General features: G+C 41.1%; 1 protein-coding gene across 1 annotated transcript in view; it reads right to left on the bottom strand.

Moving 5' to 3' along the window:
• Positions 1–434: 434 nt before the first annotated feature.
• LOC117530940 (alpha-1,6-mannosylglycoprotein 6-beta-N-acetylglucosaminyltransferase B-like) overlaps positions 435–27238 on the bottom strand; it is a 40103-nt gene continuing 13299 nt past the window's right edge. Inside the window, exons 4-17 of the mRNA XM_034193905.1 lie at positions 24333–24478; positions 19686–19750; positions 17576–17749; positions 17280–17447; positions 15965–16134; positions 15676–15807; positions 11197–11330; positions 7813–7943; positions 7467–7622; positions 7227–7373; positions 6958–7074; positions 1359–1433; positions 745–905; positions 435–629 (exon numbers count right to left, since the gene is read on the bottom strand). Coding sequence (XP_034049796.1) covers positions 437–629; positions 745–905; positions 1359–1433; positions 6958–7074; positions 7227–7373; positions 7467–7622; positions 7813–7943; positions 11197–11330; positions 15676–15807; positions 15965–16134; positions 17280–17447; positions 17576–17749; positions 19686–19750; positions 24333–24478 — 1969 coding nt within the window. The 3' untranslated portion in view covers positions 435–436. The remainder of the gene's footprint in view (positions 630–744; positions 906–1358; positions 1434–6957; positions 7075–7226; positions 7374–7466; positions 7623–7812; positions 7944–11196; positions 11331–15675; positions 15808–15964; positions 16135–17279; positions 17448–17575; positions 17750–19685; positions 19751–24332; positions 24479–27238) is intronic.

The raw sequence follows: 27238 nt of genomic DNA on the forward strand, positions 1-27238 counted from the left end.
ATTGACCCCGACCTGGCTATAACTACCATCCTAGGATGGCTGTAATACATTTTTGTGTAGGCCATGGTACACTGAGGCTGGATTCTAAGTGTCATTTTCATCACCTTACGTGGTACCGAACACCTGCTTGGCCCATGGACTAAAATACTTATTTGCCTCACTGTATCTATACTTGGCACAACCACAGTGAAGAGTCAGAATACTGATTTATTACAGGTATTTTCAACTCACCTGACAAAGCATATGACAAAATAAACTGCTGGAGTTTCTTTTTGAAGTTTTTAGCTTCGGAATGGCATCCAAAAATAAATGTGTTCTCTCTTTGGTCAAGATCAAATGTTTATCTTTATAATACGGTACATGGTTCTTTAGTCAGTCCTTCATCGTGTTGCTTTTATTGCTATTTCCTGAGTCACCTTCATAATGTTGCACTGAGTCAGTCTGGGCATAGCGCCACCTGTCCAGGTAGGTGAGTTCTGCAGGGACACAACCTGCGGAGGGAAGGGTCGGCACCGGCACAGCTAAACAGCAGTGGCTCTTGTTGAAGGCTGCAATTGCGACCCCAAGGACTGTATGCTGGGAACAGGTGGTTGACTTCCTGCCACATGTTGGAGCAACTTAGCCCAAGTCTAGAAAATCGAAAAAGCGTGAGACATCTTTCGATATAGCGTTCATCTCGAGGTGAAGGAAAAGTAGAACATGGAGCATAACTTTTAGCACGAGCTGGACATGTGGATTTGTCACCTGATGAATGCAGCCAGACTGTTGAGCTGATGAAACAGAGCAGGCTCACACACGAGGGAGGAGCGCCGGCACACACGCACACACGACTGACCCAGTGGACCCAGGTGCACCCTTAAAGCAGTTTCAGGTGGCCAAGAGGGGAGAGATTTACTGCAGAAGTTCTAGACAGATTTGAGAAATCAAAGACACAGAAGGTTGGCGGTGATGAAGGATTGACCCAATAAATAAATTACTTCCATGTGATAAGAATAAACTGGTGGAAAGGTGTGTACTGGTGGTGGTCTCCCATTGCTTGCCAATTTTTTTTGACCCTGATTTCAAAATTGAGGAAAATGGTTTTGTTCACGTTTTTGGAATCACAATTTATCCAGACATTTTTAAACATGTTTAAAACTTTCCTTATTACTCACAATATTCTACAACTCTACTTGCACCACTAATTATACCTAATTTAGGACCTTTTTCCTACCAAAATATAGGCAATCAATAGGCAATGACAGACCACCCTTGGTTATTCATTTTAAGAAAAGTTTTTAAAACACACTTTACAATAACAGAACAGCGTAAAAGATATTTTTTCAGGGGAAACAGTTCTGCCCCAACTGTGCGTGTACCTGGTGAGTAACATAACTCTGAACCCTCTCCAGCATGCCCTCACAGGTGAACTCTCGTGGGATGAAAGGCTTCACCTGCAAAAAATAGACCTGCATTTTCATGAGAATACACCTCCCACCATCAGTGAGACTTCATGTGTGTCGGACAACATGAATTGATGTCAGCTGAGATGGTTGAATCTGAGAGATGCTTTCAACAAGGATCCACACTTAGTCTAGGTGAGTAGAAGCAGAAGTAGGCTGTATAAGCAATACGGAAATGAGACTGAAATTGAGATACAGTTGTATGTAAAAGTTTGGGCACCCCTGATGATTTCCATGATTTTCCTTGATAAATCATTGGTTGTTTGGATCAGCAATTTCAGTTAAATATATCATATAGCAGACAAACACAGTGATATTTAAGAAGTGAAATTAAGTTTACAAGATTTATAGAAAGTGTTCAATAATTCTTTAAACAAAATTAGGCAGGTGCATAAATGTGGGCACCCCAACAGAAAAAACATCAATATTAAGTAGATCTTCCTTTTGCAGAAATAACAGCCCCTAAACACTTCCTATTGCTTCCAATGAGTGTCTGTATTCTGGTTGAAGGTATTTTGGACCATTCTTCTTTACAAAGCATCTCCAGTTCAGACAGAGTTGTTGGTTTCCAAGCATGGACAGCCCATTTAAAATCACACCACATATTTTCAATAATATTTAGGTCTGGGGACTAAGATAGCCATTCCAGAATGTTATACTTGTTCCTCTGCATGAATGCCTTAGTAGATTTCGAGCAGTGTTTAGGGTCGTTGTCTTGTTGAAAGATCCAGCACGAGCACAACTTTATTGAAGGTATTTTGGACCATTCTTCTTTACAAACGTCTCAGGTTTGTTGGTTTCCGAGCATGGACAGACCCCTTAAAATCACACCACAGATTTTCAATAATATTCAGGTCTGGGGACTGAGATGGCCATTCCAGAACATTGTACTCGTTCCTCTGCATGAATGCCTTAGTAGATTTTGAGCAGTGTTTAGGGTCATTGTCTTGTTGTAATATCCAGCCCCAGTGCAACTTCAACTTTGTCTCTGATTCTTGAACATTGTTCTCAAGAATCTGCTGATATTGACTGGAATCCATATGACCCTCAACTTTAACAAGATTTCCAGTACCTGCACTGGCCACACAGACCTACAGCATGATGGAACCACATCTAAATTTTACTGTAGGTAGCAAGTGTTTTTATTGTAATGCTGTGTTCTTTATCAGCCATGCATACCGCCCTTTGTTATGTCCAGATAACTCAGTTTTAGTTTCATCAGTCCACAGCACCTTATTGCAAAATAAAGCTGGCTTGTCCAAATGCGCTTTAGCATACCTCAAGCGACTCTGTTTGTGACATGTATGCAGAAAAGGCTTCCTCTGCATTACAGCATCCCCTTGTGCAAAGTGTCTTGTATAGTTGAACGATGCACAGAGACACTATCTGCAGCAAGATCATGTTGTAGGTCTTTGGAGCAGGTCTGTGGCTTGACTATGACTGTTCCCACCATCTTTCGCTGCAGATTATCTGAGATTTTTCTTGGCCTGCCACTTTGGGCCTTAACTAGTACTGTGCCTGTGGTCTTCCATTTCCCCACTATGTTCCTCACAGTGGAAACTGACAGCTGAAATCTCTGAGATAGCTTTTTGTATCCTTCCTCTAAACCATGATCTTGAATCATCTTTGTTTTCAGGTCATTTGAGAGTTGTTTAGAGGCTCCCATGTTGCCACTCATTAGAAGAGATGCAAAGAGGGGGAACATTTGCAAATTTGTAAATACCCTTTCTCATGATTGGATTCACCTGTGTAAGGAGGTCAATTGTCAATAAGCTTACCAAACCAATTTTGTGTTCCAGTAATTAGTGCTAAATGTATTCAAATCAATAAAATGACAAGGGTGCCCAAATTCATGCACCTGCCCAATTTTGTTTAAATAATTATTGCACACTTTCTGTAACTACTAGAAACTTCATTTAATTTCTCAAATATCACTGTGTTTGTCTGCTATATGATATATTTAACTGAAATTTCTGATCCAGACAACCAATGATTTATAAAGGAAAATCATGAAATTTATCAGGGGTGCACAAACTTTTGCATACAACTGTAGTTCAAGGGGGGGGGGGGGGGGGGGGGAGGCATCTTACAGTGATTTAAGAGGTTTTACTTTGTCATCTGATGGTTAATAATCACATTATTCTCACTGATCTCTTTGGGTGTAGAGAGTGAGACTCAGAGAGTCAGACTCAGTGGCCCTCTGATCCCTCCCCCGTCTTTAATTATGAAATAATGCTATATTTATGTGGAAATGATTGTTGTACAAAAGCTTCAGTGATTTGTCACTGAGATACACTCAACAAAAATATAAATGCAACACTTTTGGTTTTGCTCCCATTTTGTATGAGATGAACTCAAAGATCGAAATCTTTTTCCACATACACAATATCACCATTTCTCTCAAATATTGTTCACAAACCAGTCTAAATCTGTAATAATGAGCACTTCTCCTTTGCTGAGATAATCCATCCCACCTCACAGGTGTGCCATATCAAGATGTTGATTAGACACCATGATTAGTGCACAGGTGTGCCTTAGACTGCCCACAATAAAAGGCCACTCTGAAAGGTGCAGTTTTATCACACAGCACAATGCCACAGATGTCGCAAGATTTGAGGGAGCGTGCAGTTGGCATGCTGACAGCAGGAATGTCAACCAGAGCTGTTGCTCGTGTATTGAATGTTCATGTCTCTACCATAAGCCGTCTCCAAAGTCGTTTCAGAGAATTTGGCAGTACATCCAACCAGCCTCACAACCGCAGACCACGTGTAACCACACCAGCCCAGGACCTCCACATCCAGCATGTTCACCTCCAAGATCGTCTGAGACCAGCCACTCGGACAGCTGCTGAAACAATCGGTTTGCATAACCAAAGAATTTCTGCACAAACTGTCAGAAACCATCTCAGGGAAGCTCATCTGCATGCTCGTCGTCCTCATCGGGGTCTCGACCTGACTCCAGTTTGTCATCGTAACCGACTTGAGTGGGCAAATGCTCACATTCGCTGGCGTTTGGCATGTTGGAGAGGTGTTCTCTTCACAGATGATGCGAAGGAGATGTGTTGCACTGCATGAGGCAAATGGTGGTCACACCAGATACTGACTGGTATCCCCCCCCAATAAAACAAAACTGCACCTTTCAGAGTGGCCTTTTATTGTGGGCAGTCCAAGGCACACCTGTGCACTAATCATGGTGTCTAATCAGCATCTTGGTATGGCACACCTGTGAGGTGGGATGGATTATCTCAGCAAAGGAGAAGTGCTCACTATCACAGATTTAGACTGGTTTGTGAACAATATTTGAGGGAAATGGTGATATTGTGTATGTGGAAAAAGTTTTAGATCTTTGAGTTCATCTCATACAAAATGGGAGCAAAACCAAAAGTGTTGCGTTTATATTTTTGTTGAGTAGCTGAAGACTGGTGTGCAGTTTGAAGCAGAAACGTGGTGATAATCGGTGAATCACTACTGATGTTCAGAAGTGATGCTTGCGTAGTGAAGGCAAGGGGTGGACTGTTTTTCAGGGGGGACCATTCGGCCGGAAACACGGGTACTCCCACTTTTATGGGCGCAGAGGGTGGCATGACACCCAGCAGAATGAAAAACAAGACATGTCAAATGGCACGTGAAGTCCTTATGAGTCATCAGCCATCACACTTTTATGTTTTCTTATGTTTTATGCTTTTATGTGTTTTGCAGCCACTCTGCTCTGTGTAAGATCCTGTCAGATCTCAGAAGTTAAGCAGTGTGGGGCCTGATTAGTACTAGGATGGGAGACCTCTTCGGAACACCAGGGGCATCCGGCGTAGAACTTGTGCCAAATTCCAATGGGGCTATATCTGCTGTGGCAACCCCAAACAAATGGGAGGAGACGAAAGGACAACAACATGCTTTTATGTGTTTTATTTAAACATTTGATGCATTTGATGTATCTCTTATTGTTGCCATGTGGTGCTGTATTTATTTTATTTGTGTGTATGCCGGGCATGGGCTCTGCATCCAGAAACAGTGGGTGGCCCTCCCGCCCACAGGTTAGGGGAGTTGGCAGCAGGATAAGCACTTCATCTGCCATAAAAATACCTCACAAAGCTAAAACCCAAAAAGCAAAGTTCTTGTTTCTGCACTCCGTAGGAGCACCTCGGCAGCGGCCATCCATCGGAAGGTTGTTTGCACTCTGAAGGGAATCAGGGAAAGCCTTAGGGAGTCTTGTCTCTGGAGAAGAAGAAACCCCGGAGAGCACCCATAGGGTCTTGTCTTTGGAGGATGGCAGTGCTGAGGGTGCTGGTGTGGTGCAGAGGGGTCACCCACTGCACAGCGGAGCCCAGGTGCAAACCTGTGACAGCTATTTGGGTAGTTCTCTTGTCATTTTGATTTAAAAAGAGGAAAGACAGTTGTTTGACAATAAATGGCTTCACCCAACCACTAACCATGAGTGAAAAAAAGTTTTTGTGTTGTCATTCATATTCTCTGAAAAATGGTCAACAAAGCAAAAATTCTGCCAGGGTATGTAAACTTTTGAGCACAACTGTATCTGTTTTGAATGTTGGCAATACTTGGACACCAAATTAAAACCATAGCAAAAGTCCAAAAATTCTCCTGGGGGGGAATCTTCTGATTATTTAATGATAAAGTAGGGCATTGCCTATGGGAATCCATGGGTTCTAGGTTGGGTAGCGTTTATAAAATAGGTACACAGTAAATTTTGCAGAGTAAAATATACTCTGCCTCGATAACATTTGGTCTCAGTCCAAACAGAGTTAAATATTATCTGTCATGGCACTAAATCAATTTTATCACAGTGTAAAATCAACTTATTGGAGTTGAAAAGCTTGATTTGACAAGTAGAGCTGATTTCACTCTATAATAGAGTGTATTTAACTCTATTTGGACTGGGACCAAATCAAAATGTTATCCGGGAGAATATTTTACTCTGCAAAATTTACTGTGTAGCTGATATTTTTTCAAGTGTGGTAATAAATTACATAAAGTTTCTATAATGAGCTGGAATGGTCCATAATTAACAACGTCCATTGTTCACTGCTGTTACATAATATCCATAATTTCTCCAAATATATTGGTACTATCAACATTCCGTTTTGCTAGCAACCATCCTTGACCCAAAATGCATAAGAATACCAAATGGTAAAAGTCACCTCTCCCCAGTTTCTCTGTGTTCGAAGGTACACACAAGCATGCACGCATACACGTACACAGAGGCCACTTCGCTTTTAATATATTGATGGCAGCACAGTGATGCCAGCAGTTGGTGTGCTTGCCTCCAAATGAGAAGGTTCACAGTGTGAGAACACCTGTATTCCATTCTTCGAGTACATCTGGAGTTGCATCAGGAAGAGCATCAACCATAAAAGTCAAAAAATCAACATCCAGATCCATGTTGGATCTGCTGTGACAACCGTGAGCAACATGGGAAAAGCCAAACAACAGGACTATTTAATCGTAACGTGCATGTGTAACAGTCATCCTGGTTTTGTTGTTGTTGTTTCTCTATGAATTACCTTTGTGTGTAAAATTGTCCTGACTGTCTCTCGTATATCAGTCCTGTTGGTCATGTCCACAGTCCAAACGTAAGGTTTACCAATGAATTCTTCGGCATATGGGTGCTGTGAAGAGATCTGACAGTCAAACGTTATTAGCTGTTTTCTAGATCTTCAGTAAATCCTCCATATAAAATTTAAGGTCAATAATTGTATATTCCAACAAATTAATATTCAGTATATTATGAATAAATTGTCACAATCCGTCACAGCTCCATTTCTCCAGCTACCTTTCTTGTCGTGGGCTTTCCTTTGTAGAAGTAATTGTTGTCCGCGGTGTGTGGGGGGTCAAATCGTGGTTGGAGGAAGATACAACCCAGAGCGACCGCCTCAATGGGAGCTGGACCCTCATAGGGGAAACCAAGACCGACAAAGACCTGAAGAGAAGAAGCACGGCAGGCTGTGTAATGTGTATCACAATGATAGAATGATGGAGTTCCGTCAGTTTAGGGATGTTCTTCTCATCTGACCTTAGATTTCTGGAGAAGTCGTAGGAAGTGCGTCTGAGACAGAAGACCGTGGTTGATGACAAAGCTGGGTAAGTTAGAGGTTTGCCCAGGAGGATGGTAGACTGTAGCATGTGTCTCCAGTTCCTCACTGACTACCTCCACATATTCAGATTTACCCTGGTCCATTGCAGATACAGTGTACAGAATAAACACAAAGAAGACACAACACATAACATTTCATTGACTATCATCTCACCTGTTATATGACAACCATCAACAGAGAAACATACTCTTGATATGTGGCTTAAACATCATCTTTTTATGTATATAGATGTCAAAATCCATTGTATGTTATTTTGATCTTTACCTGCCACATGTAGTCCTGTTTGCCGTAGACTACTGCTATCCGATCTTTTGTGTATGTGTCTGGCTCCAGCTCCTTGTCCTTCATTGTGTCTTCAGTGACAAAGCCCAGGAAGGAGTTATCAGGGGTATGAGCTAAAACCCATATTCACAAATGGACAGTAAGTACAGGCAACAAGCACCGAGTCAAAGCGTTAACAGTTAAGAGTTCCAATATAGTGGGGAGTATCTTGGGTTACATTTTGGCTATCTATCTATCTATTATTAATATTCTCTATGTTATCTGGCTATTTTTCTCCTGTGGTAAATATTCTCTGGCACTTTTCCTTGGACATTTCTCTTGTGCCCCGCGACCCGGTCCCGGATAAGCAATTGAAGATGAGTGAGTGATTTCTCCTGTGTTCGTTTCACATAACATAACTTCCTGTTTCTGGGCTTCCAGTTTTATCTGTCCATGCACTTACACGTTTGATTGTTTGGTTGCCATTACTGCCATTAGAGTGTTCCCTCATCACCAGCTTGTCTAAGTTCATTCTTGGTTTCTCAAGTTCTAATAGGAGACCATAGTCTCGTTTGAACCCTCTCGGGGACCTCCATTTAATACATACACAACATAACCTCACACAGATAAATGGTGTACTGTTTTGTTTTCAGCTGCAATCACCGAAGCAGTTGCGAAAAGTTTTTTTTTCAGTTCCTGCTGGAGAAGAAAAGGCGAGGAGGTAGGAGACGTGTCGGTAAGTTTAGCCTACACAGCTAACCAGAGTAGCTCCGTTCTCTCGCCTGCAAAACCGCCTCGACACATTTGTGCTCTGGATCATAAGCAAACTGCAACCCATGTTCACTTTCCCACCGCATCGTCACTTTTTCTTAGCATTTTTACTGTTTGCATGTAATTTGCCCAAAACCCCATTGAAAATGCCATGGTTTTTACCCCAGAAGTGGAGAAATTACAGCATATGCGTCATATTTTACCCCTTTAGCGCCCGCCCCCAAACGAGACTGCGTCGCCCTATTACCAGGGATTTCCAGTGCTTTAACAAGTCTGTTACAGACCTTTAGTGCCAATATGGACTTCCTGACTTTTTGCCTGCTGTCTTGGATTTATTTGCCTCGTATGATAAATCTATGTGCACTGACCCATTGCTTGCATTTTGAGTAACCTCAGAAAGACTGTTGCCTGTTGGACTGATCACCCATGTGCCTGACCTCTGCCTGTTTCATGACCAAGCCCATGTGTCTGCTGATTTAATCTGTGTATTAATCCCTGTAGACAATACATCTGTTTTTGCCTGCCTTCCATAATGGTTCTCTGCGCTGGGGTCTTCTGTGCTTGGTCCTTTACAGGTAGTGCATATGGTACACTGTTTTTGGAGTACTTCAATGTGTCCTGACAAAAGCTTAATATTTCTTCCAGAAACTACTTATTCCAATGGATTTCACAATGCAACAATTAAAATGCGCATTGCTTCTTGGCCAGTCCTTCCAAAATATGAATAATAAAATAGACACAGTCAATCAGTTCAGCTTGAATACCTCCTTTGTTCACTCACACATTTCTCTCATTAGATACGATGACAAACATTTGCACACTTTTGTGGAAAAATGTTACTGGCAATAAAGGAGTGCATCTGGGTAATTCTACAGTAATAGAATTACAGTCAGAGCAAATTTATAATAGCAAGCTAAAATATGGCCAAATTTTGGGTCATTGTAATTCCATTATCGTAGAATTGCCCAGTAGTCGATCCAAGTAAAAGAAATGCAAAGAAAACAAATGGATAAACTAGGTAATGATATCCATGACATGACGACAGTCAGTGCTATGGCCATATGACCCAAATAATTGCCCTCTGGCAGACTTTGCCAGGGCAGTTCTAGAACACACCTTAACGTGTGCCACATTTGGTCAAAACAGGGTTAAAAATCGAATTCCTTGGCTTTGACCTTTGCCAAAAATTTTGGGTTCACCTTTATACACATAAGTTTGGTAGAATTCAGCAAAAGGATCTTGAAGAAGAAGAGATAGCCAAATATGGCCTTTGGCCGAGTGACTGACCTTTGGCAAGTTTGACCTTGCTGGGCAATTCCAGAACCTACCTGCATGGGGTATGTGTGCCATGTTTAGTGCAAATATGAGTGAAAAATGTAGATTTTGACCTTTGAGCCCAATGATTGACAAATGTGATCTCTCTTGAGCAATTACAAAGTCCACCTTCGTATCTGTGCCAACACTCTAGTAACCCTGCGCTTTGCCAAAACTAACAATTTAAGAGCAATTCTGTGGTTGACATTTATCCACAAACCATGTTTGGTGGAAACTGGACAAAGACACAAAAAGAGAGAATCTAGTACGATTCCCCTGCGGCCTTCAACATGCTGTTGCCGCCCTGCTGCCATTTGACACGAAACGACTGTTTACTTAAGAGCGATGAGAACGCGTTGGTATATGTGTGTGTGTGTGTGTGTGTGTGTGTGTGTGTGTGTGTGTGTGTGTGTGTGTGTGTGTGTGTGTGTGTGTGTGTGTGTGTGTGTGTGTGTGGAAGCATCACTTTGAGTTCTGTGTTTGTGTTATTCACTCCTCTGTGAAGGTTCTTGTTTAAACCGCTCTGAAAAAGTGTCTCCTCCTTCACCATTTCCTCCTGGCTGTATTCTCCACGGTGCTTGTCTCTAACACCTGTCAGGGCGCACAGTTCATCACACTTGGCTATGTGATTATCGCAGATACGCAAAGACAAGACGATCAAAAGGCAAAACGTGCAGCGTGATGGGGTTTGATGGAAAGGTCTGACAGAATGAGGTTTCTTGGTTTCTGTTCATTTCCAGCTCAGGTTTTCTGTCATCCTGAAACCTGCCAAAACAGAAACGTTTCTTTCAGTGATTCTCGCCAATCTCTGTTTTGTTTCTTTCTCTCCTTTCCCCATCATCATCTAACAGGCATCCCTCTCTCCGCCCTCAGCAGGACAAATAAACAATGTTCCAGGCTGAGGGATGGAGAGCGGCTCTTGGCCCGGTACTTCCAGCTTGTCTCCGTCTCCCGGCAGGCTGGGAAAGATGACGGGGAGGTGTAGGAATAAAGGCTGTCTGGGCGCTTAGTTTATTTAACCTCAGCTATTAATCCTTCATCTCTCTTTGAGTACACTTGGAAAGGTGTATGTGAAGGACCACTGCTGTTGACGCAAAGATGTAAACGTGTTAGCTTCTATGTCTGGGTAATTTTTATGTTCCACCACATAGAATATGTCAGTGTGCTTGTTCAAAATGTTATATTTTAGACATCATGTGGGCTGTAACACAAGTCGGGGTTAGATCACTGCGTGGAAAATTGCCTTATAGAGCAAGTAGCTCAGTGTATAGAAATATAACAAAATATAGTATGAAAACTTACGGAACATTGTCATGTACTGCAGAGGTTGGAGGCCCCAGCTGCCCCACAGGGTTTTATATCCATGACTGCTGGCATAATCCCCTAAATTAAAGGCTGGTTCCGTCCCAAATGAGTCCACGATTCTGAAGCGGCACCTAGAACAAGTAAAAATACACATTATATATTTGTGGTTTATTCCATGTTAAGATACGATCAACTTTATTTATCCCAAAGGAAATTATTTTGCCAGATTACAGAAACAGTAAACAGTGAACAATTTTTGTTTTGTTTTTTTTGTTTGTTTTTTTTTGGGGGGGGGGGGGGTGTTTGTTTGTTTGTTTTACAATAAGCACAACAAATTTATACAAAATGACTGGAAGACATTTGCACAAGATGTTTGACAATATTGCACATAGCTCTGAATAACTGAATAATTCTGAATAATCCTGCAGAAAGGGGGGGGGAATTATACAGTCTGATTGCCACAGGTAGGAAACCCCTCCTGTGATGTTCTGTGGTGCACCTCGCTGGTCTCAGTCTATGGCTGAAGGTACTATGACAGGACATCAGTGTTGCATGCAGGAGGTGGGAGGTGTTGTCCAGGATGCTGAGCAGTTTCCTCAGCATCCTCCTCTCTGACGCCTCCACCACAGACTCCAGCTCAAACCCCAGGACAGAACCAGCTCTCCTGATGAGCTTGTTGAGTCTGTTCATGTCTGCTGCCTTCAGCCTGCTGCCCCAGCACACTACAGCGGAGAAGACGATGCTGGAGACCACCGAGTGATAAAACATCTGCAACATATTTTTGCAGACATTGAAAGATCTGAGCCTCCTGAGGAAGTACAGTCAGCTCTGACCTTTCTTATACACAGCATCTGTGTTTAGAGTCTAGTCCAGTTTGCTGTCTATCCAATGCATCAATATTGCAGCTGATACGAGTATTTCACCATGGGTCACATCAGCTTTTCCCAAGTTGTATTGATCTTGAAAGATAGAAGTAAATCATGATAAAACAACTGAATTTATTTTTGCAATTATTTGCTTTTGGGTAGCTGTACTGCAATTTTATCACATACCTGTGACATCATTAAAAACTTTGTTTTAATCCAAAACACAATATTTAGTGTATAAATGGAAGCTTGACCGGAGCCATATGCTACATATAATGCAATATGACGCACAAGACTGATTAAATAGTAATGTTTGCAAATAGGATTTCACATGAAACACAGTGGTTTACTGTAATATATTGTGTAAGTGCACACATTTTAGAGTTTCCTGTGGAGAAAGAACATTATTACATTAGCCGTATTAAATTACGCATAATAAGCCAACTTGTCTTTTGGCCTTATGTAGCCCATATGCCTCCAGTTTGAGACCCCCATCTTACAAGCTGTGCAACAATATAAGACAGTGTTAAATTAAAGTGTAGGTGACACCAAAAAATGTGCACAAATAATCACTAAAAATTATGAAATGGTGATATTTTAAGAAATTCCGAACAATAAAAGGCGAGGATAAGTGCACAGGTGAAGGATAAACAACTGCTGTCTGAAGCCTGTCTATTTCAGCACTTAGCCGCGGCTATATTGTTGCTACGTCATCAGGAGAACGGCACCTGCTGATTCAAGCCCAAATCAATTGTAAACATGGCGGAGGTCGAGCTGTTTACCGACTTTTTTTTCTAGTGTGGAGCTTTTTTTTTAAGTCCAGTCTGAAGGTGATTCTGAAGCAGCTGTGGGAGACAGTTATAGTTTTGTATGCCGGCGTTTTAGGGCCACATTGATGTTTTTTTGTTGTTGTTGTTTTTTTTAGACTTTGAGAATAAAGTCGTAATATTACGAGAATAAAGTCGTAATATTTCAACAATAAAGTCGTATTTTATGAGAAAAAACAAGTGTCCCGGTTGACACACAGCTAACGTCGGCTAACGCTATCATGTGGAAGCAGATCTAGAAGGATTTTTTTTTTTTTGGAAACAGCCTTAGAAGTAGTTAACTAAACAGTGCCTCAAACTTGAGTTTATGAAGAAGCAAAACCATTTTATAGAAGTCTGACATGGATGCGGCACAACAGAGAGTCACGAGGCTGTTTTGTGTGCTGTCAATGTTTTCATTTCCAGAATCAAGCTTTTTTGTTGTGAAAGTGACGTGACACGTGGGCCAGCAGTACCTCCTCTTCAGCGGCCCACACAACATTTTTTCCTCTTTCACAATTACGAATTTTTTCTCGTAAAATTACGACTTTATTTACATACAATTACGACTTTATTTACATAAAATTACGACTTTATTCTCGTAATATTATGACTTTATTCTCAAAGTCTAAAAAAAAAATAAAATAAAATTCAATGTGGCCCTAAAACACCACCGTAGTTTTGAGCCTTATTTAGATGACAATAAACTTTGGAGGAAAACCTTCAGTCTGACAACAGTGACGATATTGGCAGAGTTCAGAACACAGAATGGTGATTATGAATAAATAAATAAATAAATAAATAATGCAGGCAATTTCTTCATGGGTGGAGGTGATAAACTGTTTTTTTTTCCAGCTCTTTGGTTGTCATGAACTGATAAAAAAATATATATATATAGCTTTACTATCTGTAACATCAGAAAAAAAGTGATGAGGAAGTGTGGATTTTTTTTCCTTAGAAATTTCAATTTCAATTTTCAATTTATTTTCCTTTATATAGCGCCAAATCACAACAGAGTTGCCTCAAGGCGCTTCACACAGGTAAGGTGTTGTGAAAGTGTAGTGACACGGACCCACAACAGGGGGCGTAAATGAACGGACAATGAAAGAGTCAAATATGAACACTTTACTGTTGTGAAAAGCACAACCAAACACAGCAGATTACAGAATATGTACAATAGTCAATTAACAAAGGTGACGTGTGGGCAGGCTCGAGGATAGAGGACGTCTGTCCTGAGAAGAACCGGAACCACACGATTTCCTCCACCACCGAACCTGGAGAATACTGGAGCCGCCAAATCCCGAACACCCCAGGTGGCCACTGTCTCCGCGTGTCGGATCTGGTACTGCTGGCGAGGAGCAGAGACAATCAGATGTGGGTGTGTGAACACCCAGTAACAACAACGGTGGGAATTCCACCTCCACCTCTAACACACACTCGTGCAGCGTCTGTGTAACCACTTATCTGGATATGCAGGCTGAGAAGGTTACCTCCTAAGGTAGACGATATCTCGGCAACGAGGTGGAGATGACGTCCGGTCTTTATGGAATGGGATGATGAAGTGTAGATGGGTGACAGCTGTCACTCATTATCTCTTGACAGCTGTCACCCATCTACACTTCATCATCCCACTCCATAAAGACCAGACGTCATCTCCCGGCTGTGTCCGTGGCGGCACCGCCCTCTCGTGCCTGAAGCCCGCACTTCAGGCAGGGCGCCCTCTGGTGGTGGGCCAGCAGTACCTCCTCTTCTGGCGGCCCACACAACATAAGGTCTAACCTTACCTTAGAAACAATTTCAAATCTGAAAAATTACACAAGGGACTGAAAATATCAGCTATTTTTAAAATAAATATTGTTTCTTTCTTGAATACATTTAATGTACTGCAGGTAATAGAGTAACATGTTATTATTAAATATTAAAACCATACACAGGCGTAAATAATATAGTCTTACCTGTTCGTTTCAGTGAGATCATCTTTAAACTTTTCCACCTTTACAAAATGACATCTGAAAATAATTTAATTCTTTCTGTCCTGGTTGAAGAAAAGTCCATTTGTCACACGGGACTTTGGTGCCAGGTTCCTGCGCCGTCTGTAACCCGTTATTGCGGCTGTTGTTAACGAGCCGCTTTATGCTGCAAGAAAAAGATTCGCAGCGCCTCATGTGCTCATAACGTCTCAGTCTGCACGCGACGACATTATCCCATGATCCACAAAACAATAAAATAATCTGAAAATACTCCGTTTTGTCTCTTCTGTCAAGTGGAGCAGCCACGGACAACGTGCAAATGTGCACACGTCATGGTGAAAATTAACCATTCTGAAACCGAAAACATGGTGCAGCTCCGACCGGAACCACTCGGTGGAATCGGGGGCTGTCAGTATCCTGTAAAAATCCAGAAGTTAATGGGACTACTAAGATAATGGTTCTCGTGCTGACGCCACCTGCTCCTTCTTCTCCGATGTCGGCACTCACCGGGAAGTTCCTGGTTTTGTAGTGGAGCGCAGTTCAAAATCCAAATATTTATCTCTTCAAGAACTGTGCACCAAGAAAGGATACATTTCAAACTGCTGTTTAATTTTAGACTTAAATATTCATTAAAACATGTCACCTACACTTAATAAAAGTGTTAAATTGACTAAAAATGGTGCAATATGTGTTTTAACACCATATAGTTATGAAAAATGTGCAACCATAAAATATTATGGTAAAACAGTATTTGAAACTAAAGATAACCCTGTGCAGGAATCATGCAAGTACATGTTTTGTGTTCATTTTTCCTTTTCGTTAAAATGGTCGTACTGGTAATGCAGAAAAGCTAGACCCATGCTTCCTTGAAGGTGAGCGAGGCCATGGTAGTCAGTATAGATGAGGTCAAATGTCAGGGGTTTCTGTATTGGGCAGCTCCCTCGGCCTGGAGCGGCTCCTATCAGGCTGCAGCAGTCACAACAAACACACAAAGGTGCAGTTTGTCAGGTCAGAGACAAGGTGTTACAAACTTCATCAACATCATGTCGCATTCTTTCCTCTGCAGCAAGCACAGACCAGCTGTGATGGTAAACAGAAACATCTAGAGGTATCTACTGGGAACCTGTGGAGGTGGTGCTGTGAGGTGCTGAGGGTCAGGTTGTGACCCAAGATGGTCAGACAGGCACCCAGGTCTGCCCACTGGACCAGCTCTCCGAGAGGACCTCCTCTCTCCACCATGGCTTCGAAATGTTGGCCAACACTGCCAGTCAGGGCACCGGGATAGAGCAGCACCTAAAGGACCAATGGTACAAATGTTTTAACACCATGGTCCATTTACCTGAGGATGAAATGAAACTATAATTTCAGCAAAAATTTGGGTTTGTTTGTCTTTGTTCTCAGACTCCTCCCAGATCCTTTGGTCGATTTCCGCTAAACTTGGTGGGTGACGAGTCAACAAAGGACAAGGTCACTGAGCTAAAGGCCATAATGTGAGTTTTTTCACACAGATTTGCAACAAACGTGGCCCCCATATGGACGTGGGTTCTTAAATTAAACTGCATGATCAAATTTATCAAAGGTCAACTGTAGGGCTAACATCAAGTTTGTTGACCTACTTTCTTTTGCATGTCAATGAAGTTTGACCGTGAAATTTCCCTTAAAGAATAAATTTTGTCAAAGGTCAAGGAATTTGATTTTCAACCCAGTTTGGACCAAATGTGGCACACACTTAGTTGGATTCCAGAATTACCATGGCAGGACAGCCACAGCTCAATCATTTGGGTGAAGATCAAGGTCATTGACAATTGTCATGTCTTCATTCCCATGGGTACTATTTGACTAAACTTGACTTCTTCAACTCAGCTGAGTATAAAATTACCCACATGAGCTCTATATTTGCTTAATCTACCAAAAAGAAGAAATAAATTAAGAGTATTCACATACTATCAACTTAAGCAGGAGTGGTGGCCAAGTGGTTAGTGTGCTTGGTTTCAGTACGGAAGATCCCGGGTTTAAATCCCACCCCTTCCACGTGTCTCCATGTAATTTGGAGTTGCGTCAGAAAGCGCATCCAGTGTAAAATGTGTGCCAAAATCAACATGCAGATCCACCCTGGATCTGCTGTGGCGACCCCGAGTGAAAACAAGGGAGCAACCTTGTGGAGAATCAGTTATATTTACCTGTTATAGTCATGTATACAATGTTAAACATTCCCAACTTTGCACAGTTCTATGACTATACATTTAGAAGTTCTTCTGCTATAAACTAAATTCATACCTGAAAATGGCTGTTTAGCATTTCTGTGACACAGGTCACAGATGTATCTGAGAACGACCTATGCAACCTGCTGAATGAACTACATTAGCTTGCTGTCAATGTTAAAAAAAACAAAAAAACAAAAGCCTTCAGTGCTGACAGAGCTGACGTTGCTTTTATACCCTCATCGGAGGCGATCCTGCCATCTTGTTATTCGGTCTCATCCTCAGTGCAGCCTGTATCCACTGTTCAGACATCCTCTCTACTCTGGACCTCATGAATTTTATTGCAGGGCTGGCGCTGTTGCTCATGATGTCATATAGTGGACTTAGAGTTGTACGTATCTCAGCCTGTGGGTGGTGAAAAATACAGTATGATGCTGCAAAACACATAAACCTGATGGAAAATACAGTAACTCTTTAATACATTATGAGAGAAACAGTTTGAGAATGTATCAGCGGCTCAGATGTGACGGTACCTTCCCAGTGTATGAGTGACGTTTCTGGTGCCACGGCAGCGCAGACTGGTTCCTTCCGGGACGGGGGGGACAAAAGTCTTCTATTTGGCTGAGATAATTCAATATAGAGCAAGTGGTGCCATCCACCCCATAAAAGGCATAGCAAGGGTCTGACTGCCATCGTGCCTGCAGAAACTGGTAGAAAAGACAAAATATGGTGAAGAGTTGATAAGACTTTGAGCCAGATGCACATCCAGGATAATTTTTAATTAACATTTCATTCAGATTTTATAATGTTGTTCATTGATCATCCATGTTATGAGGACATTCAAATTTTTAATGTACCTAAACAGAGTACTGTTGGGTCTTGGCAAAGGTACTGATGCATTCTTTAAGTACCATCTGATTTTTGATTATATGAGTTAAAAGTGAGTACCTCGGCCAAAACCAAACAATCCTGTGTCTGTGTCTCTGTTAACATTCTCCTTTTATCTCTTTTTTCATTGTGAGAGAGTTAATTCTTTGATCTCTTCTTTTATCCTGATTACTTACATATGATCATTAATGCAGATCTTTGATCCTGAACGCTGAACTTTGACCCTGAAACTTGAATCTTTCTCTCACATTGTTTGAGCCTGATTGCTCACCTTTCATTTTGATTGCTGGTCTTTGATCCTGAGAGCTCATCTTTGACTCTGAACCTTTGATCTTTCTGTAACATTCATTGATCCCAGTTGCTGACATTTGACACTGATCACTCATTTTCAATTTGAATTTTTCAATTCATTTTCATTCATATAGTGCCAAATCACAATAGAGGTGCCTCAAGGCACGTCACACAAGTAAGGTCTAAGCTTACTAACCCTCAGAGCAGCAGTGGTAAGGAAAAACTCCCTCTGAGGAAGAAACCTCAAGCAGACCAGACTCAAAGGGGTGACCCTCTGCTTGAGCCATACTACAGACATACATTACAGAACAATTCACAAAACGAATATACAGGATCATCTTTGATCCTGAGTGCTGAACTTTGATCCTGATCACTCATGTTTGATCCTGAGTGCTGAACTTTGATCCTGATCACACAGTTTTGGTGCCGAGCCTTTGATTGTTCTCTAAGACTCTTAGATCCTGATTGCTGACCTTTGATCCTGATCACTCATCTTTGACAATGAACCTCTGAACTTTCTCTAACATTCTTTGATCCTGATTTCTGGCCTTTAATTCTAATCTTTCAGCCTTGATCTTGCATTTATCTTTTACACTGATTGCTGAACTTTACATCTACAATCAGGATGCTAGTAATCAGGATCATGATAATTATGAAAGGCAAATGCTTGATCCAGATATGCACCAAATTTTAAAGGGCTCTTCCGTGACCCAAAGCCTAGCTCTCCTTTAAATTTGACTGAAGTCTTTTAATGACCTTTTGAGAGATCAAAAAAGCCTGGTTTCACACAGCGGTTTAATCTTGTTTAGTTGACTGAACTCACTTAATGGGCTAATCTTTTAACCTTAGTCATTGCACAAAGCGCTTAGATCGCTCAAGTTTCATGTTCACCAACTAAAGTTTTTAGCTTGCTACAAAAGAAGGCTAATCTTCTTTTAGTCGACAAAATTTCAGTGTCTTACTAAAAAAAAATGGCGGCTAACGTGTACCACCACTTGATGGAGCAGGAAGGAAGGAGAGACTTGTGGCAGGAGCAGGTGTTCCGGGACCGGAATAATCCATTGGAGATGTTTACGGCCTATTTCAGGAAGCGCTTCTCCTCTGGTGCAGTGGACTCGGCCATGTTTGTAGCAGACGACCAACCCAGAAGTAAACAAAACTCTCACGCATCGGAGGCATTTTTTGGCAACGGCACACGCAAGGTCACTTATGCCTGTGAAAACTGTCGACTAATGTTAGATGGCTAATCTACAAGTTTAGCCGTCTATGTGAAATGGAGATTATACAGCTAATGTTGGGCGACTAGCCTTAGTGGACTAAATAAGTTTAGCAGACTGAAAGATTAGACTGGTTTATGAAACCGGGCCCTGATCTCTTTGATAGGGGCAGAAAATGATTTGGACACCTTGTTTGAACTTGATTTTTTTTTCCCTTTAAAAGTCAGAATCAGCTCCGTTTTCTCACCTCTACTTTCGCAGCGCACAGTAGATATGCAGGAACCATCGGAACCTCACACTTCTCATTGGGCCCTATGGATAAAACATCAGTCATCAGTTTTCTTTAGAAATCCATTTTGGAGTGTGTTATTATTCAAAACCATGATTTGTAACAAAAACTACATTGTAGAGTTAATACAAAAAGGCAATATATTTTCATGACTCATTCCATATGATATGTACGAAAGAGTATTGCATTCACTTGATAAATTTATTTTTTGGCTTTTTTCGGAGTAATTATTTGTGTTTTTCTGAGTAATTTATTTTTTGTCTGTTTTTCGGAATAATTATTTCTGTTTATTTTTTTGGTTTGTTTTTCTGAGTAATTTATTTTTAGGTTTGTTTTGTTGTTGTTGTTGTTGTTGTTGTTTTTACTTTTTTCTGTTTTTTGACCATTTTTTCCTTTTTTTTTCACTATTTTTTCCAGTTTATTTTCCTGTTTTTCAGAGTTATTTTTGTTGTTGTTGTTGTTCTGTTTTTCAGGTACCTGCGTATAGTTGACAAACTATTGATAATACCATCTATATGACTTAAAGACAGGACAATCTCCCAGTGTCTTAAACCCAGATCAAAGTAAAACTTGATTAAACTGAACAATGTCATGTTTGTTACCAAATCGAGCTCTCAATAAATGAATGTGTCTTCAAATGCTCTCTAAACTTAGAAAAAAAATTGCTCTGAAAACAGAAGAAAAAAATATTCAGAAAATCAGGAAAAAATTACTCAAAAAAATCCATCCATAAAAATAAATTACTCTGAAAAACAGAAAAACTCAGTAAACAGAAATAATTTTTCCCAAAAAACAGACAAAAAATAAATTACTCAGAAAAACAGAAATAATTATTCCAAAAAAACAGACAAAAAATAAATTACTCAGAAAAAACACAAATAATTACTCCGAAAAACAAACCAAAAAAAAAACAAAAAATTATCAAATGAATGCAGTACGCTTCCGTAGATATGATACAAGAAGCTAATCTCGATGTTCTGTATATTTTCACAAATTGATAAGGAACCGGCGTTAATAACTTTGACATACAATTTCTCCGCTGAAACACACACAAGCAGCCATTAGCGCGATGTATAGTGCTGCCGTGTGTGTGTGTGTGTGTGTGTGTGTGTGTGTGTGTGTGTGTGTGTGTGTGTGTGTAAGAGGCATGAGACTGGAGGTCGTGTGTTCTTAGAGACTGTTTCCCGTAAGCCCCCACCATTTCCAGCCAACGTCAATCAACTGGAAAGAACATACACACACCTGACCCACCTGCCTTCTACAAAACGCTAGCGTTTATGGTGCTACCGCTAGCCAAAACACACAGTCTGTAACTGCGTAAAACAACCTAGCAAAATGGAAAAGAAAGAAAAAAGATAAGAAAACTTGTTAAGGTGTAAATGTCCAACAACTGGTACGACAGAGCTAAAGTAAGAGGTGGGGGGGGGGCTCCATCTGCAAAAACAAGAGATTGAGTAGACAAGTTGGTGAAAGGCCTCCTGGGTAATCCAGTGGTAGTTTATGGAGGTGAGGTAATGTGAGAGTGACAGAGCTAGGTGTGTGCAAATACAGCGCACACACTCACATCTGCGCCGACGGGTGTCTGTGTGGCCCGAGGTTTATGGATTCCCTTTCCCAGAGAGCGAAGCAACCATGCAGCGTGGCATTCAGCGCACTCATCCGTACAACCCGTCGCGCACCTAACCCTGATTCTAATCTGACACCTCTCCGGAGGGTCGTTTCGGATATGCAAATGTTTTCCTCCCCACACCCCGCTGATCGGCGCCGACTCTGTCGGACTCGTTAAACTTTGGCCCTCTTAACCACCTGTACTCACTGACCTTTAACCCCTTATTCTCACCCTCCATTACTACAGCTTGTGAATTTCATTGAGTGTATAACCTCGACTGAGGCGACGAGCCGTGCATTTGGCTCAAGGTATCAACCACTGAAAAGCCTGTAGTTGACAAGATGTTGATGTTGGCAGTATGTCGGAAGCTTGAGTGCATTTATTTGCATTAACCGGCCTGGAAAAGAATATTATAACTGGAAGAAACCCTAATACCTGTTTTAGTTTGGACAATGATGTGGACAATCCACATTTAAAGCTACAGTGTGTAGAATTTAGTGTCATCTAGTGGTAAGGTTGAAGATTGCAATATTCCATCGCCTCTTATGACATTTGTGCTGTCCTCACGCTGAAGTATCTCATTTTCACCAGCTAGACAGCGAGTTAACGCGCTTCAAATAATCAGACATATAATTTTTGTGCTGGTTTATTTGTAGAATGGCCTTTGACCATTGCCCTCTTTAGGCCGTCATAAAACTGAAGAGAATACAAAATATACAAATGGTATTAGCTATCTAACATAGCAAACTAGCTTGTTAGATTCTAACACATGTAGGCTAGCACAATAGCCTGCTCACAGCTCAGCATAAATATACAGATTTGTACATATTTTACACAGAACAAAAAGCAAATTATTATTCCTTCCTATCCCAATACTTACGGACAAATCTTGTCAACGTTATGAAGTTTAGCATCGGCTCAGCGCATGAACAGCTACCACCATCTTGGATTTTCTTTTCTTCCAAGATCAACAAAACACAATCACTAACCAACCGCCACAGGGCGCTCTAGGGCAGTGCACAAAAATCACGTTACTCAGCTGAACTTATAAAGGGCAGAATAACATTATTTTTTTCACTTCTTTGGGGATGGGGTTTCATCCTCCTTTGCCTTCTATTGTGGTAAGCGACCCTCCATTTCATAAAAATGAAGCTTCTCAAACTTGTTTGCCATCACTGGCAAATCTGTAGACAGCATATAATGGAGCAACCAATGATTCCTCTTCTTACTTCTTCCTTTAATAAACCTGTCTTATTTTTCAAAAAGCAAGCTAGAGCTGCAAAACAAACGCTGTGGTTTCACCTATATAATACTTGCCAATTTGTGGATTTTGTGGTTTTGTTCGGTTATTTTGGGGGTTTATGGTGGGGTTTATGATGTGTTCCTCACAATGCTTCTCGCGCTCCTGTATCCCGCTCCCCTGGTCTCTGGCTCCCTCTCATGTCCAAAGGTGGGGTTATGTGGTCCTCTGTCTGTGCTGTTTGCACACCTTTTCTACATTTGTGGTGGTGGGCACAGCTAACCAAAAAGTTAGCTTCAATAACAGCTAATCACCTAACTAAAAAGTTATCTTTTATAAAGCTAAACCGATAAACCACCCAAAAATTTATCGGAAGCTACAGCTAATCAATAACTTTCAGTATTGCTTCTAATACACTTACAACAAGCTGATTTTGAGTTTTAACACCACAATCGCTTCTGGTAGCATCAAAGGCGACTACAGACCCAAACAACGAGTCCGTCCGTCTGCATGCATGCACGCATGCACGCACGCACGCACACACGCACGCACCCAGAGAATATACTGTATTCACAAGAGTTTTAGGCACAATATACAAAGAGTTGACCGTGTGGAGCCTGATCAGAGTGTCTCAAATGCATTTCTTTTGTCGTGAATGTACTGAGATTACCCATAATGCACCTGGACACAGCATATCCACACTAAAACCTTCAAAATTAGTGCATTACTTTAAAACTAAAACATATATCTGATATTTTCACTTCATAAAACTTCAGACGTGACGTTGCTTTAAATAACTTGTTCGAAATTCGTTTGGTTAAAATTTTAACCATAAGTTAAAACTGTATGCCTCTGGATGACTTGGGTGCTATTGCCAGCGTATCAGTATGTAATCAAAAGAAATGAGCTTTTTCTTTTCCGTGACCAGTTCTCCTTTGTCTGCAGAGAATAGAGTGGTTTCTTCTGGAAGAAACTCTTCTCTGTTTGCAGAAGATAGAACTGCACATCGACTATAAAATATTTAACGGGTAGGTACCCAACTGATTTTAGACTTCCTAAATATTTATAACTGTTAAGCTTTGTTTACCACGCCTGCAAAAATATGTTAGCAGTCTAAAATTTATCGGACCAAAATTTACTGGAAGATAATTAGACTGCTGTTGGTTTTCAAAGTTATCTGAAAAGCTAATCCGATAATGAAAACATGTGCTTCGATAATTAGTGGATTAGAGGAACTGTGCCCACCACTGTACATTTATAATCACATGCCTGTGTCCTGTCTTGTCTGTCAGTCTTTATCAGTCTGTGTCTTTCAGTTTGCCGTCAGTCAGTCCCAAAGTGTTTTGTACATTTTCATCCCATTTTGTGATCTTTTGTGGTTGTGATTTCCACCCGTTTGTTCACCTGATTCATCTTTACCCACTGAATAAATTATTTAACTTTAAGATTCATCTATGGTACTCGCTGCCTACAATTTTAGGTTCAGTCTCCTCAGCTCTTATTCATTCATTCATTCATTTTCTATGCCCACTTACGCCAATAAAGGGTCACAGGGGAGCTGGAGCCTATCCCAGCAGTCAAAGGGTGTAAAGGCTGGTGCCATACGTCACCACCTCACCACACTACACAACCACCCTGGGTCGTGGATGGTGATCACCCAGGCAGACAACTAATCCATCACCACCTCTCAAAAGCAGTCATGTGGTTGTCCACTTGGTCCACTAATATCAGGTAAAGGATCAGAGTGTGTGCTTACCTGTGTGTCTGGTGTCGCTGTGTGGTGGTGGTGTGTCAAACTGATGGCGGTGGTGATGATGTTGACTTAGCTGGTCAAGTCTCTGAGACACTCTCTTCAGCTCCCGCTCCACCAAATGGGACAAGTCTTGTTGGTTCTGTCTGAGGCTGAAAAAGTATCAAACATAGTTTTCTGTTTGCTTGTTTTAGCTGTTTACCACAGCAAACATGAAATTAATCTTAGACTTGCTGCTTTAAAACCTTAAAAGTTTTATTTAAGCGGGGAGGGGGTAGTAATTAAAGCACTGTAGTCTGGTTCAAACCCCACCCCTGCCAAATTTCTCCATGTAATGTGGAGTTGCGTCAGGAAGGACATCCGGTGCCAAATCAACATGCAGATCCACCTTGGATCTGCTGTGGTGACCCTGAATGAAAACAGAGGAGCAGCCAAAGGGTCTTACTAGTTCTGTGTAAAGGTTTGTTAAAATTATGAAACATATAGCATTTTATATTTTGTTTTCCTTCATCTCTGGATCAACAGAAAATTTAATCAGAAATGTCAAAACAATATTCTAAATAAAATTTAAAAAAATTGGTTTCTCTGTTTCTTTTAAGGAATGAATCTATTACACAAAAAAATATCAAGGGGATTCTACTTAAAAATTATGTTCAACTGCCACCTTAAAAAGATGTGATAAAACTCAACTTCAAAATAAGTTATGTTTCAATGGTAGAACCCGGGCTTTTACAGTGCATCGGAAAACCATTCACAGCGTTTAACTTTTTCAGCATTTTGTTATGTTACAGCCTTTTTCCAGAATGGAATAAAGTAATTTTTTCCCTCAAAATTCTACTTACAACACCCCATAATGACAAAATTAATGTTTTGTTTGTTTGTTTTTTGCAAATTTATTAAAAATAAAAAAACTAAGAAATCACATGTACATAAGTATTCACACCCTTTGTTCAATACTTTGTTGATGTACCTTTGGCTGCAATTACAGCCTCAAGTCTTCTTGAATATGATGCCACAAGCTTGGCACACCTATCTTCTATCTGGCCACTCTACCATACAGGCCTGATTGGTGGCTTGCTGCAGAGATGGTTGTCCTTCTGGAAGGTTCTCCTCTTTCCACAGAGGAATGCTGGAGCTCTGACCATCAGGCTCTTGGTTGCCTCCCTGATTAAGGTGCTTCTCCCTCGATCCATCTGTTTAAATGCGTGGCCAGCTCTAGGAAGAGTCCCGATGGATCTGAACTTCTTCCATATAGGGATGATGGAGACCACTGTGCTCATTGGGACCTTTAAAGTAGCAGAAATGTTTCTGTACCCTTCCCCAGATTTGTGCCTCGAGACAATCCTGTCTTGGAGGTCTACAGACAATTCCTTTGACTTCATGCTTGGTTTGTGCACTGACAGGCACTGTCAACTGTGGGACCTTATATACTCAACAAAAATATAAACGCAACACTTTTGGTTTTGCTCCCATTTTGTATGAGATGAACTCAAAGATCTAAAACTTTTTCCACATACACAATATCACCATTTCCCTCAAATATTGTTCACAAGTGAGCACTTCTCCTTTGCTGAGATAATCCATCCCACCTCACAGGTGTGCCATATCAGGATGCTGATTAGACACCATGATTAGTGCACAGGTGTGCCTTAGACTGTCCACAATAAAAGGCCACTCTGAAAGGTGCAGTTTTGTTTTATTGGGGGGGATACCAGTCAGTATCTGGTGTAACCACCATTTGCCTCATGCAGTGCAACACATCTCCTTTGCATCATCCGTGAAGAGAACACCTCTCCAACGTACCAAACGCCAGCGAATGTGAGCATTTGCCCACTCAAATCGGTTACGACGACGAACTGGAGTCAGGTCGAGACCCCGATGAGGACGACGAGCATGCAGATGAGCTTCCCTGAGATGGTTTCTGACAGTTTGTGCAGAATTTCTTTGGTTATGCAAACCGATTGTTTCAGCAGCTGTCCGAGTGGCTGGTCTCAGACGATCTTGGAGGTGAACATGCTGGATGTGGAGGTCCTGGGCTGGTGTGGTTACACGTGGTCTGCGGCTGTGAGGCTGGTTGGATGTACTGCCAAATTCTCTGAAACGCCTTTGGAGACGGCTTATGGTAGAGAAATTAACATTCAATACACGAGCAACAGCTCTGGTTGACATTCCTGCTGTCAGCATGCCAATTGCACACGCTCCCTCAAATCTTGCGACATCTGTGGCATTGTGCTGTGTGATAAAACTGCACCTTTCAGAGTGGCCTTTTATTGTGGGCAGTCTAAGGCACACCTGTGCACTAATCATGGTGTCTAATCAGCATCTTGGTATGGCACACCTGTGAGGTGGGATGGATTATCTCAGCAAAGGAGAAGTGCTCACTATCACAGATTTAGACTGGTTTGTGAACAATATTTGAGGGAAATGGTGATATTGTGTATGTGGAAAAAGTTTTAGATCTTTGAGTTCATCTCATACAAAATGGGAGCAAAACCAAAAGTGTTGCGTTTATATTTTTGTTGAGTATATAGACAGGTGTGTGTGTCTTTCCAAATCATGTCCAATCAACTGAATTTAACCCAGGTGGACTCCAATTAAGAGGTAGAAACATTTCAAGGATGATCAGTGGAAACAGGATGCACCCAAGCTCAATTATAAGGTTCATGGTAAAAGTTGTGAATACTTATGTACATGTATTTTTTTGTTTTTCTATGTTTAATAAATTTTCGAGTATTGTGTATAGAACTTGAGGAAAATAATGAATTTCATCCGATTTGGAATAAGGCTGTAACATAAAAAGAAAATGTGCAAAAAATTGAAGTCCTGTGAATACTTTCCGGATGCACTGTCTAAGAGGTTTTTTTTGTTTGTTTTTTTATCTTTAACTGTTTCAATGGCTAGAAACAAATAGA

The sequence above is a fragment of the Thalassophryne amazonica genome, chromosome 18, assembly GCF_902500255.1.
Source record: "Thalassophryne amazonica chromosome 18, fThaAma1.1, whole genome shotgun sequence".
Lineage (NCBI taxonomy): Eukaryota > Metazoa > Chordata > Actinopteri > Batrachoidiformes > Batrachoididae > Thalassophryne > Thalassophryne amazonica.